Here is a 13981-nt window from a genome sequence, read left to right on the forward strand (position 1 = left end):
AACGGAGACTGGGATGGAACCAGGAAATGATTGATTAACCCCGAACACTCTCCCTGCGACAATTCCCGACAGATAAGAATCTTGCTACATCGGATCATATAAATTCCAGCAGGGATTACAGGATCACGCGACTCCTTTCTGCTGGGAACACAACTCTCAGCGGATTCCCACAGCGTCTGGAGAACTACACGTAAGAGGCCAGATATAAGAAGCAGAAGACAAAATCAATATCCCGAAAACACAATTAAACCTCATTACTGCAACTGGCACTGGGAATCCATGAACGCAGAATAGATCCGTCCTCCCTGCGCTGCCGGCTCTGCTGCATTCATCATGGGAGATGTAGTGCTGCAGAGCAAAGTGCTGCAGAAAACAATCACTGCATCTCCTGCGATGCCACACGTCAGCAGTGATATCTGCGGTAATGGAGCAGAAATCCAAGAGCGACAGCTGCAGCTTCGGATGCGACTGGAGTAGAAGACGATGGATCAGAGCCTCCGCCGCACCTACCTGATCATGGCGGGCGAGATACAAGCGACCATCTCCTGCAGACTTTTCTTGGCGCTCCTCTTCACTTTATTAATGGTCTTGGGGTCCGCGGTCCCCGTGGGACTTTTCTCTGTGGCGACGTCTTCTATTGCTTCTAATACCCTATGATAAGAATCAATGAGAAAGAAAATAATGGCGTCTGCCGAGACCTGAAATAGACGCGAGACGGCAGGGACAGGACGAGCACCGCTCCAGCCCCGCTGCGGTATTTACAGCCCATTTCTCCGAGCTCAGATTTGTGTCATCTAATCACTGTGTGAAAGTTTCCCATGGACTGTTAGTTTTAGTTAATATTCCACACTCTCTGCTTGCTTTCAGTGAATAAAAACATTCCTATTTATATGCACAGCTGAGGGGCTTGTTACAGTGTGTCAGTTATTACACAGCATCTAAACACAATCATTCATACCATATAGTTGGTTACAATGTATCAGCGCAGGTAAGACACCGTACAGGCGAAATTCCAACCTATGATTCAAGGCATCGAATGGATCATTTCCTGAGCTTTACCTTAGGGACAGGCTCCGTCATAGTCATATATATATATATATATATATAGTTGTGCCCAAAAAACATTGCACGGCTATATATATATTTACTGGGGTATACTGGCCCAAGGGAGGCCTCATCAGGTGAATACATGACGCCAGGTTCCCCTCAATGTGCACAGTCTGGAGTCCAGGCCGCTAAGATTAATCCAGCCTGGACCCAATTGTTACAAATCCTCAGCTGTGAGAAGGATTAAGTTCAGGCATGTTTTTCACTCTTTTTAAGCTCTCTGAACTCGAAGTCCTTCCTTACCCCCGGGATAACCTGCCCGGACCTTAATCTCACAGTAACAGTTTGCTACAATTGTATCCAGTCTGTGAGTGAAACATTCAGACTCCAGCCTGACCCAGGCACCTGCGCTGATACAGTGTCACAATCCTTCAGCACGGGATAGACGATTCTGCTGCTTGTCTCCATCTACAATACATGAGAACAAACCCTCAGCAGTAATGAGTATCAGAGCAGATTCTCAGCTCCTGGAGGTAAAACAAGGAGATTTCTATTCCCAGAAAGCAAAGATCTATTAAAAAAAACACAAAGACCACGATTCATCATTGAGACTTATTGAAGTCACTTTTTTTTTTTTTTTTTTTTAGTTCTGCGGTATTCTCTGCCATTCTTTTGTGCGAAATTCTTCATCATGGTGAACGCGGATCACGAATTTGGTGCAACAACTAAATGACACTAGTTCTGCCTTTCCATTGCCCAAAGTCGACGACCATTTGAAAAACTTCATGTCTGTCTAAAAAAATGCGACAAATTGAAAAACTTCTTCAGAATTCTTACTCCAAAAAGAGAGCGGAGCGAGATGCGCCCAAGGAAGAAACACTTGGTAAAAAGATAGATTTCATCAGTCTGACAAGTATCCGATTAAGAAAAGTTGTTGAAAACAACAATAAAAATTAAAAAAAAATAAAATGTAAACAGTGAAACAAATACTAAAGCCATTAATAAGGAGCAAATTACTCCTGAAAAATGGAGAAGCGGCGGCGATGATGATGATGAAGAATAGGGGCCTCAATCAGATAGAAAGTTGTCAGAACTTCTCCTTTATACCCCAGATTTGTGCCGTCTTCTAGAATCTTGAAGATCTCCTTAGAGATCGTGTTCCATTTCTCACTGATGTTTTGTAACCACTTATTTTATGGGTCTGTATAAACCTGTCCATCCAGGGTTGCAGATGTTTTATTTCATGGCTGCTGGAGCCCCGGAGACCCCGGCAGGTTCATTGCTACACACGGGAACATTATGTATCTGCCCTGCATGCACTCGTTAACCATTACCGCAGCCGCGTCCTCACCTGCTCTGGTTCAGCACCGTCTCCGCCATGTTGCTGCAGAACATGCTCTTATTGACATCTCGCTCTTGGACAAAGAGCACGTAACAGAGGCGACGAGCCAGCCATCCCCGGTGCCTGCAAGACACGAGAGGTCAGAGCCGGGGTGCGGACATTGACCACCAAACCATGAGGACACGCAGACACCCCTCGGCGAGCGCACACAGACTGGTCAGACAATGCACCGGCCCCAAAAGGCGCAGAACGAAAACAATCGGATTTCACAATCTGCAAAAACACACGAAAGAACGGACAGAGAAATTCTATTAATCTGGCACCAATTCTGGAAATTCAGCATGAAAGATAAATATTCACATGCCGATAATTGGAAATGTACCAAAGTCGCTGTTCACAGAGAGCGGGCATGGTGTCCAGCACCAGGAATGTGATCGTATCAGTGCCAGTCTGAACAGCGTCATTAGCAGAGATATCATGTACAGATAATATGGCTATAAAGTCACTGCATTTATAATCTGGAGTCAGGGTGGACAGGAAGAGCCCGATCACTACAGTAATGATTGGGCAGACTCCTCATGAAGCGCTCTGCCTGATCACAGACTGCACAGACAGCACGAGGATCTGAACGCCCAGCCCGCAGAGATTCATGGCCAATACCGGGATTTGCGGAAGGACGGGGTGATTTTCATCAATATTACATTGTATTATCTTCTGGAAATTTGAGTATTTTAGCAACAATAATACTGATACAAAATGTATCAAACTGTTGCACCAATTTACATATTTCAACAGAAGGCGACAATGCGCCGGCTCACCCCGACTGTCATCAAACTCTTTGTAATTTGTAATAGATGGTTGTAGGACCACGGCTGGGGGGAATGAAGAGCGGAGGATGAATGACATATAGACCCCCCTCCAATATATACCCTAGACCACATGTGTGCATCCTATGGTTCACTGCACAGAAAAGAGAGATAGAAATAAGAACATAAACCTACTAAAACTACAATCAACACACAGAAGGAGTAGGACTTCTCTCCCCACCGCAGTGGACTGTAACCGCAGGGTTATGGCGGTGTTATCAGATCCTATACATGTAACAGGTCAGTAAACCCACGGCACCCGGCAGCGAGACGTCCCGGTGTCTCACATCTTACCCAGAAGAGACAGGGCTGCTTTATGCAAGAACAAAGTCCTGGACAGAAAGAAACTGATCTGGAACTCACATAAAGCCAACGACATCCTGCCATACACAGCCCGTGAAATACCACTATACAGCGCCCAAACTGCAGCACTCAAATAATACTCAGAAGCACCCGTATAATACCGCCATACAGTCCCCAGATAACACCTCCATACCGTGCTCAGAGGCGACCCAAGACCTCAGCACTGGACACTCTATCATAAGAAAGGTCATCCAGACAAAGCAGAAACATTCTAGATCACTGAGCGTTTAATGTACATTTCCAGATCTCCGCTTGCTGCAAACTGAACCCTTTTTATTGCTAATACAAACTCTGAAAACCTGTCTTTAATGGTCCTGCTCATGGGTTGCTTTGGAGGTTGCACATTTCCTGCCCTTCACAGAGCAGATGAGTTTATTACATTGTATCCGTCTATGCAAAAGAAAGAGAAATCCATAATCTTTACTTTTATCTACACTGACACAATGTAACAAAACCATCTGATGCATATGGAACAGTCATTGAACGACAGCCAGCAGAACATTATCAGTTCCTCAACAAGTTAAAAAGTTATTTATTGCACATTGATAAAGCTTTCCTAAGGAATGAAAGACAGGATTCAGGGGCTTCCAGGGCAGGAGGTCCACTGTCATCTATCATTTCATTATACAAATCTATAGAACATCTTCCTATAATGTCGCATCTTCCGGGTGAAATCCGGGATGTTAAAATGTCAAGTTCAGATGAAGAGAGATAGCTTCGGGTAATTATTAACTCCGCAAAGACTGGCGTGCATAATAAAGTGCAAATATTTGCAGAGAACGTCACCGTCTGTACATTTTCTCCGAGGGGGTGAAGAGCTGAGATGCAACAATGAAACAGGACAACAGCAAGCAGAACTCATAGGAGAAAGAATGCACAGAAATCCTGGGACAAAGCTAAAGAAAATCAGAACAAAAATACAATAAAGAAAAACACAAGAAAATTAACTTCTTTATAGAAACAAGTAGATTTAATGTGTCTCTATACAGCACACAACACCTGATCCTGGTGCTCGTCTGTTTACAGATACTATCTACTACATAGAATTAAATAATCTAACAAAAAAATGTTAACTTACCGCGTGTGGGTCTCATTAATGTAGATAACATTACGTAGCCCCAATGATGGGATGCTGGGATTATAAAACTTATCCTGTAATAAAAGAACAAATATTACAAAACATTGACTTTTTCACAAAATTAGAGTAAATCTGGATTAGTAAATTATAAAGCATGACCTAAAGAATATCTACTAAACCACGGTGCACATACATTACTGATCCTGTACTGATCCTGAGTTACCTCCTGTATTATACCCCAGAGCTGCACTCATTATTCTGCTGGTGCAGTCATGGTGTACATACATTGCATTACTGATCCTGAGTTACATCCTGTATTATACCCCAGAGCTGCACTCACTATTCTGCTGGTGCAGTCACTGTGTACATACATTACATTACTGATCCTGAGTTACATCCTGTATTATACTCCAGAGCTGCACTCGCTATTCTGCTGGTGCAGTCACTGTGTACATACATTACATTACTGATCCTGAGTTACATCCTGTATTATACTCCAGATCTGCACTCGCTATTCTGCTGGTGCAGTCACTGTGTACATACATTACATTACTGATCCTGAGTTACATCCTGTATTATACTCCAGAGCTGCACTCACTATTCTGCTGGTGCAGTCACTGTGTACATACATTACATTACTGATCCTGAGTTACATCCTGTATTATACCCCAGAGCTGCACTCACTATTCTGCTGGTGCAGTCACTGTGTACATACATTACATTACTGATCCTGAGTTACACCCTGTATTATACCCCAGAGCTGCACTCACTATTCTGCTGGTGCAGTCACTGTGTACATACATTACATTACTGATCCTGAGTTACATCCTGTATTATACCCCAGAGCTGCACTCACTGTGTACATACATTACATTACTGATCCTGAGTTACATCCTGTATTATACTTCAGAGCTGCACTCACTATTCTCCTGGTGCAGTCACTGTGTACATACATTACATTACTGATCCTGAGTTACATCCTGTATTATACTCCAGAGCTGCACTCACTACTCTGCTGGTGCAGTCACTGTGTACATACATTACTGATCCTGAGTTACATCCTGTATTATACTCCAGAGCTGCACTCACTACTCTGCTGGTGCAGTCACTGTGTACATACATTACATCACTGATCCTGAGTTACCTCCTGTATTATACCCCACAGCTGCACTCACTATTCTGCTGGTGCAGTCACTGTGTACATACATTACATTACTGATCCTGAGTTACATCCTGTATCATACTCCAGAGCTGCACTCACTATTCTGCTGGTGCAGTCACTGTGTACATACATTACTGATCCTGAGTTACCTCCTGTATTATACCCCAGAGCTGCACTCACTGTGTACATACATTACATTACTGATCCTGAGTTACATCTTGTATTATACTCCAGAGCTGCACTCACTATTCTCTGGTGCAGTCACTGTGTACATACATTACATTACTGATACTGAGTTACATCCTGTATTATACTCCAGAGCTGCACTCACTATTCTGCTGGTGCAGTCACTGTGTACATACGTTACTGATCCTGAGTTACATCCTGTATTATACCCCAGAGCTGCACTCACTATTCTGCTGGTGCAGTCACTGTGTACATACATTACTGATCCTGAGTTACCTCCTGTATTATACCCCAGAGCTGCACTCACTATTCTGCTGGTGCAGTCACTGTGTACATACATTACTGATCCTGAGTTACATCCTGTATTATATCCCAGAGCTGCACTCACTATTCTGCTGGTGTAGTCACTGTGTACATACATTACATTACTGATCCTGAGTTACATCTTGTATTATACTCCAGAGCTGCACTCACTATTCTGCTGGTGCAGTCACTGTATACATACATTACATTACTGATCCGGAGTTACATCCTGTATTATACCCCAGAGCTGCACTCACTATTCTGCTGGTTGTTACGGGAAAAAGTCAGCCAGCTGGTAACTCTCTTAACAGCTCTGCTGAGCTCGCACATCGGATGACACTTCCCAGAATGCTGATAACTGGCGCACCCTCTGCAGACACTGAACATGCAGGGAATTGTGGGAGAACGTCAGCTCTGGAGCCTTTTGCACTTTATGTAAATAAGTGAATCCAATATACGGATCATTGAATGATACTGTAGAGTTATGTCTTTGGGAGCAATGTAAGCAGATTTTAGGAAGGAGGGCGCCTCGTCGATCTTCCACACTTAATAAATAAATAACTGATGGTTACAATGTTACATTACAGGACAAGCACATGAGATATAAACCTCAGGAATCTGCCGCTTGCTGTGCGGCCGCTATTAACCCCATTCTGCCCTCGCAGAATCCGTTGTCGCCCTCTTACCCGGCTCTGGGGCGTGCACACGTAGCAGCACCTGCCCACAAACGGGCGCTTCCGGCTCAGCAGAGTCTCCTTCCACTTCAGGGTAGAAGATGTGAAGACGGCCGGGCTGGAGAAGCGCTCGCCCTGAGACAGAGGAACACAAACAGTATTAGTAAACACTAAGCTGTTACATTGTATCGGGTTATTTGTACATTTCTATACTTCCCATAGAGTTGGAGGGATGGGCCCCTTACTAGCGATTAGTAGGGGTCCCAGTTCTCCACCAGTGAACACATACACCCCTTTAACTTAGAAACGAGAATGTCAGGAAGTTCTCGTCTCTGCTCCTCTGATCCGCAGCCAGGAGCTCTAAAACTTGGAAGTGATGACGACTATCCCCAGCGCCAGATAACCCCGTCCTGCCCGTATTCTGGGTTTTGTCCTGGTCTTGTAGAATCGCCCCCCGCACTTCTCACAGCAGCACAGAGGACTCTCAGCACATCCGGAGCATTGTGCCCATCTCATGACACTGAGGAACACAACCTTGGGATCTTCTAGAATAGAATTAGTATGCAAGTAACATGAGGGTCCTCTATGAGCCATTATCTAGCACTGTATGGCGGTATTACTGAGGCAAGGTATGACTATAATCTGGGCCCTGTATGAGAATTTATGAGCACTATATGGCAATATTATCAAGGCTCAGTATGCCATATCTGGGCACTATGCACGCTATTGAGATGCTGTATATTGGCTAAGAATGAAGATATTGTTAGTCACTAAAGGAACTATTATACTAGCACTATATGGCAGTAGTATTATGGTTTAACATGTAGGTCTTATCTGGACACTGAGCTATTAAGTAGCACTGTATAGCAGTATTATTGTGGGGAAGAATAGTGGTATTATGCGGGCGATATACGAGTTACTATGCTAGCAAAAATGTATTATTTAGGAACTTAAACTTCTATAATATCACTGTATGGCAGTATCTGATTGGTATGGCAGTATTATTGTGCTGAATGTGGGAGTCTTTTTGGATACAGTTTAAATATGAGCACTACGTGACAGTATTTTTGGAACTGTATTGCAGAGCTATTATGAAGCCATTATTTGGACACTATATAAGCGGTTATAGAAGCACTGTATGGCAGTACTATGGTAGTGAAGCTCAGGGTTATTATTTGGGCCATTTATTGCAGTATTTGACACTATATGGCAGTATTTCAGCCTGCAATGGTATAAAACTCCAATAACATTTCTCAGTGTAACATAAAAGGATTGTTCTCAATTAAATATAATTTTTTATAATCTCCGGTTTCATTATCGGACTGCAATATTACAGGGTTAATAACTCGCATAAATTAGTGCAATAAATGGAGCAGAACAGATCACAGCAAGGTTTATGAAGGTTTGAAGTGCTGACGGAGGGAGGCCGGGACGATTCTGCACTTAATTCAGTTCACATTATAAACTTTAGGTGCCAGAAACCCTAAGGGTATGTGCACACGTCAGGTTTTTTTCCTGACAAAATCCGGAGAATTCTGGCAGAAAATCGCGTTTTTTTCCGCACGGATTTTTCGCGGTTTTTGCGCGTTTTTTGCACGGATTTTTTGCGGAATTTTTGCGTTTTTTTTTTTTCTCCTGAAAGTCATTTTGGCTTAGAAATCCGCAAAAAGAATGAGCATGTCCATTTTATTTGCGGAATGCGTTTTTTTTTGCGGTAAAAAACGCATCCATCTGAACAAAAAATCCGGAATGCATTCTAAATAATAGGATGCATATTTTTAGCGTTTTTGATGCGGAATTATAGCGTTTTTATAGCGAAATTCCGCAAAAAAAAACGCTAAAAATCCGGACGTGTGCACATACCCTCAATCTATCTCACAAGTGTGGGCACAAAGTGGCCCTGATACTTCAGATAAAGACACGAACCGCTGGCATCCCCCGACACCCAGCACCCAGGGTAAATGCCCGAGCTGCACCTATCCTATTCTGTTGTTTTCCCCAAATTTGTGCTATTAAACAGTGTACAAGTGATTATACTTTGTCATATTTTATACCAATGCCAAAAGGTGGCCAAACAGCACTTCTATATGGCCATACAGTACCACCGCCACCATACACTGCAAAACAATACATTACAGTATCAAGTCCCGTGCCACAAAATGCAATAAATACTGCCATACAGTGCACAAACATTGACTCCCCACATAAAGTAACCTAACAATACTGCTCGATTATTCATGTAATAATTGGTGCTGGTTGCAAGCCTTGGGTGACAGCACATTAATAGCGCCTGCATCATAGGAATGTACGATGAGTCTTGTGTGCCACACGTGCTGCGGGCGCCTGTACGCCTGACCCCAAAACCATCCCATTATTGCATCTCTTATATGTTTTAGATATGTTACAAGGGATTTAATTTATTTAGCACAAGAGCACTATAAGCCTTTACACCACTGTGTGCACGAATAACAACAACTTATGATCAATCTGGCGACAAGTGCAAACAGAACCCAAACTTTTGGAAAGTAATTTTAAAAAAAAATGATGAGACTCTTTAGATACATTGTCTTACTATCATACATTTTACTATTCCGTTTTGAAACAGATCTTGAAAACTCCCACTGACTATTCTAACCATCAAAAAGCCAAGACAGGAATGGAAGCCGACGCCAAAGGGTCCTAATAGCGATGATTTACATATACGTTCATAGATACAGCAGCACATTGCAAGACGTAAAATGTACACACCCTGGAAATGAGGCAAAAATACATCAGAATAGACTAAATCATGATTTTATAAATTATATCCCTTCTATCATTTAGCAGCAGCAAAAGAAACTGTGGCGGTTTTCAGGATGAACGCCATATTCACCCTGCTATATATATATATATATATATATATATATATATATATATATATATATATATATATATATAATTATTTATACAGAGAACGGGCCAATTTGTGCCACAATGGACTGAACGGAGAACATAAGTGACGCCTACAAGATCCCCTGTGTTCCCATTACATGGAGATCAGGTCACGGATCCAGCACAACATTCCGCAGCCAATTAGAAGCCACCGGTCATCAGCCTAATGCAATCAGATTGGCCACGTGACAGCTTAGACTAACGACCCAGCATTACATTCACCAACCTCACAGAGGATATTAAAGTATCAGAGGGCGACGTAGATTCCTGCGCGGGACGTCACTCACCCATTCTTCACTGCAGTTCTTCAGCCTCCCACTTGTATAATCCACTGAGCTGGGCAGATAGGAGATGTCAGCCATTCCCAAGGAATACCCAGCCTCCTCCATCCTTATCCCCCGCTGTCACCGCAGCTGTGCCACCGCCGCCTCCTGGGGCCAGAAAACAATACAGACCATATTAGAAAAGAAAGAAAAAAGGAACAGTTGCTGTGTGAAGAGAGACAATTAAGTAGAAACCACCCAGGCGCAATACTAGAGAAAACAGCACGTGTGGCTGCAATGGATACATGTAAGAAAAATGATAAACGTTAAAGAAAATATTATGTATTAAATGAAAGACATAAAAATACAAATATTAAAATATGTAAAAGTTAAAGATGAACTTACAAAAAATAAATAAATAATCTCCCAGGATTTGCATTTCATGCCCAACAATAGTTCCAGCATTCACCAAGATCCATGCAAATGATGGCACAGATCCGCGGGATCCGGATTCTAAGCAGAGACGCCGTGCGCACGGCCGCGACACTCCGCACACAACCATATATAACAACCATCCACAGCGCGACACTCCGCACACAACCATATATAACAACCATCCACAGCAAACGCCGTTAATAATCTCCGAATAGCACAAAATTCCACAATCATTTGTAGAAGTGAATTAGGAGATGGGACAAATGGATGATGAGTGCGGGGAGCGGCGCTCCAGGGTCACACACCGCTCCGCACATACCGGGAGGGGACGCAGGCTATAAATACATGATCCAGGGATGGGGGGCTGCTGTGTGTAACGTGCAGGGAGGGGGAGGGGGTGTCAGGCAGAACAATGCATTCACGGCACAGTGCTGTCAGGTAGATACATTGTACATACGGGGACGTCAGCCACATGCTACAAGGTGATGCAATGAGAAAGCAACGGAGGTGAAAGTGTGAACAAGGGCCGTCCGTGCAGGATCCTGTGTACATGGAGTGGGGGTTGTCAGACGGGCACACACTGTACATGGAGCGGGGGTTGTCAGACGGGCGCACACTGTACATGGAGCGGGGGTTGTCAGACGGGCGCACACTGTACATGGAGCGGGGGTTGTCAGACGGGCACACACTGTACATGGAGCGGGGATTGTCAGACGGGCGCACACTGTACATGGAGCGGGGGTTGTCAGACGGGCGCACACTGTACATGGAGCGGGGGTTGTCAGATGGGCACACACTGTACATGGAGCGGGGGTTGTCAGACGGGCGCACACTGTACATGGAGCGGGGGTTGTCAGACGGGCGCACACTGTACATGGAGCGGGGGTTGTCAGACGGGCACACACTGTACATGGAGCGGGGGTTGTCAGACGGGCGCACACTGTACATGGAGCGGGGGTTGTCAGACGGGCGCACACTGTACATGGAGCGGGGGTTGTCAGATGGGCACACACTGTACATGGAGCGGGGGTTGTCAGACGGGCGCACACTGTACATGGAGCGGGGGTTGTCAGACGGGCACACACTGTACATGGAGTGGGGGTTGTCAGACGGGCACACACTGTACATGGAGCAGGGGTTGTCAGACGGGCACACACTGTACATGGAGCGGGGGTTGTCAGACGGGCACACACAATACATTAGCAGAGTTGTCAGGCACATGCACAGAACAGCCGGCGGTACAGTGTGAGGCTGGAGCAGCGCAGTCACGTTGCTTCTATGTGACACATTGTACAGAGCAGAAGATACAATGTATCATTAGAAGCCGCCGCAGCGCACTCCCCTCTCTTCACTTCACCTCTCCTCACCTCTCCGCGCACTCTCTCCCCTCTCCTCACCTCTCCGCGCACTCTCTCCCCTCTCCTCACCTCTCCGCGCCCGCAGCTGCACTGCGCCCCGAGCCGCCGCCGCTCTCCTGCACCGTCCGCTGCCTGCAGCCAGGATTGATGACGTCATCAGTGCCAGCCTCAGCTGCTGCCGCCGCCGCCGCCGCCATGATGAGTGAGGGAAGCTGCCCTGACTGAATCTGTACAGGTAACAAATGCTTTCAGTATGTTGCAGACCTTTCTGTGACTTCTGAGTGAGATTTGCAAAAAATCCTTGTACCAGAATAAAACGTGAACGGATTTTAGGAGAAGAAATATCCGCTGCAGATCTGCTGTGTGTGAATATCGCCTTAAACATCTCACCACAAAGTAAGAAAGGCTGCGGTCACACTGTCAGTATGTGGTCAGTATTTTACCTCAGTATTTGTAGCCAAAACCAGGAGTGGGTGATAAATACAGAAGTGGTGCAGATGTTTCTATTATACTTTTCCTCTATTTGTTCCACTCCTGGTTTTGGCTACAAATACTGATGTAAAATACTGACCAAATCCTGATAGTGTGACCGCAGCCTTATACTCTATGGCGATGTCTGCCCCCGCCGTCAATTAGGTGCAATGATGAGCCACGACTGGTGGCTAGGGTTGAGCGAAACGGATCGTTCATTTTCAAAAGTCGCCGACTTTTGGCAAAGTCGGGTTTCATGAAACCCGACCCGATCCCTGTGTGGGGTCGGCCATGCGGTACGCGACTTTCGCGCCAAAGTCGCGTTTCGTATGACGCGCTTGGCGCCATTTTTTTCAGCCAATGAAGGCGTGGGCAGAGTGATGACATAGGCGTCCACGCCCCTAAGACCTATCGCCATGTTGTCGCTTGTGCGCTGTAGCGATTTGCAATGTGTAACACCAGCTTTTCGAGAGAGAGAGAGAGAGAGAGAGAAAAAAAAAAAAAAAAATCCCATTGGCTTTGCATTGGGTTTCGTGTTTCGGTCGATCCTCGACTTTTCGCCATAATCGGCCGATTTCACTCGACTCGACTTTTGAGATAGTCGGGTTTGAGATAGCCGCGAAACCCGGCTCAACCCTAAAAAAGTCAAGGTCGCTCAACCCTACTGGTGGCACAAGGTTCACAATCACAAATGCCAAACCGTCATAAACCGTGTGACGCCCTGGCACCGCCAGCGCAATCCGCTAAACCCAATACAGCAAGGAAAGGTGAGGCAATGGCGGTAATGTGAGGCGTGACGGAAACCATCAGATCAGGGAATTGCTCTTCCAGCAGTTTTCTCCTGCTCTGCAGAGAGCACACTTCAGCCTCTGGTTTCCTGCACATAGATAAAATGACGTGGGGCTCACTGATTGATGGAGGCGCTCACTGATGGAGGCGCTCACTGATGGAGGCGATCACTGATGGAGGCGATCACTGATGGAGGCCCTCACTGATGGAGGCGATCACTGATGGAGGCGATCACTGATGGAGGCGATCACTGATGGAGGCGATCACTGATGGAGGCCCTCACTGATGGAGGCGATCACTGATGGAAGCGCTCACTGATGGAGGCGCTCACTGATGGAGGCGATCACTGATGGAGGCGATCACTGATGGAGGCGCTCACTGATGGAGGCGATCACTGATGGAGGCGATCACTGATGGAGGCCCTCACTGATGGAGGCGATCACTGATGGAGGCGATCACTGATGGAGGCGATCACTGATGGAGGCCCTCACTGATGGAGGCGATCACTGATGGAAGCGCTCACTGATGGAGGCGCTCACTGATGGAGGCGATCACTGATGGAGGCGCTCACTGATGGAGGCGCTCACTGATGGAGGCGATCACTGATGGAGGCGCTCACTGATGGAGGCGCTCACTGATGGAGGCGATCACTGATGGAGGCGCTCACTGATGGAGGCGATCACTGATGGAGGCGATCACTGATGGAGGCGCTC

General features: G+C 45.6%; 1 protein-coding gene across 1 annotated transcript in view; it reads right to left on the minus strand.

The window, feature by feature from the left end:
• GPAM (glycerol-3-phosphate acyltransferase, mitochondrial) overlaps positions 1-12148 on the minus strand; it is a 29437-nt gene extending 17289 nt beyond the window's left edge. Inside the window, exons 1-6 of the mRNA XM_069754287.1 lie at positions 12078-12148; positions 10240-10383; positions 7034-7156; positions 4697-4770; positions 2399-2512; positions 511-651 (exon numbers count right to left, since the gene is read on the minus strand). Coding sequence (XP_069610388.1) covers positions 511-651; positions 2399-2512; positions 4697-4770; positions 7034-7156; positions 10240-10341 — 554 coding nt within the window. The 5' untranslated portion in view covers positions 10342-10383; positions 12078-12148. The remainder of the gene's footprint in view (positions 1-510; positions 652-2398; positions 2513-4696; positions 4771-7033; positions 7157-10239; positions 10384-12077) is intronic.
• Positions 12149-13981: the final 1833 nt, after the last annotated feature.

Source organism: Ranitomeya imitator, chromosome 2 (genome assembly GCF_032444005.1).
Source record: "Ranitomeya imitator isolate aRanImi1 chromosome 2, aRanImi1.pri, whole genome shotgun sequence".
Lineage (NCBI taxonomy): Eukaryota > Metazoa > Chordata > Amphibia > Anura > Dendrobatidae > Ranitomeya > Ranitomeya imitator.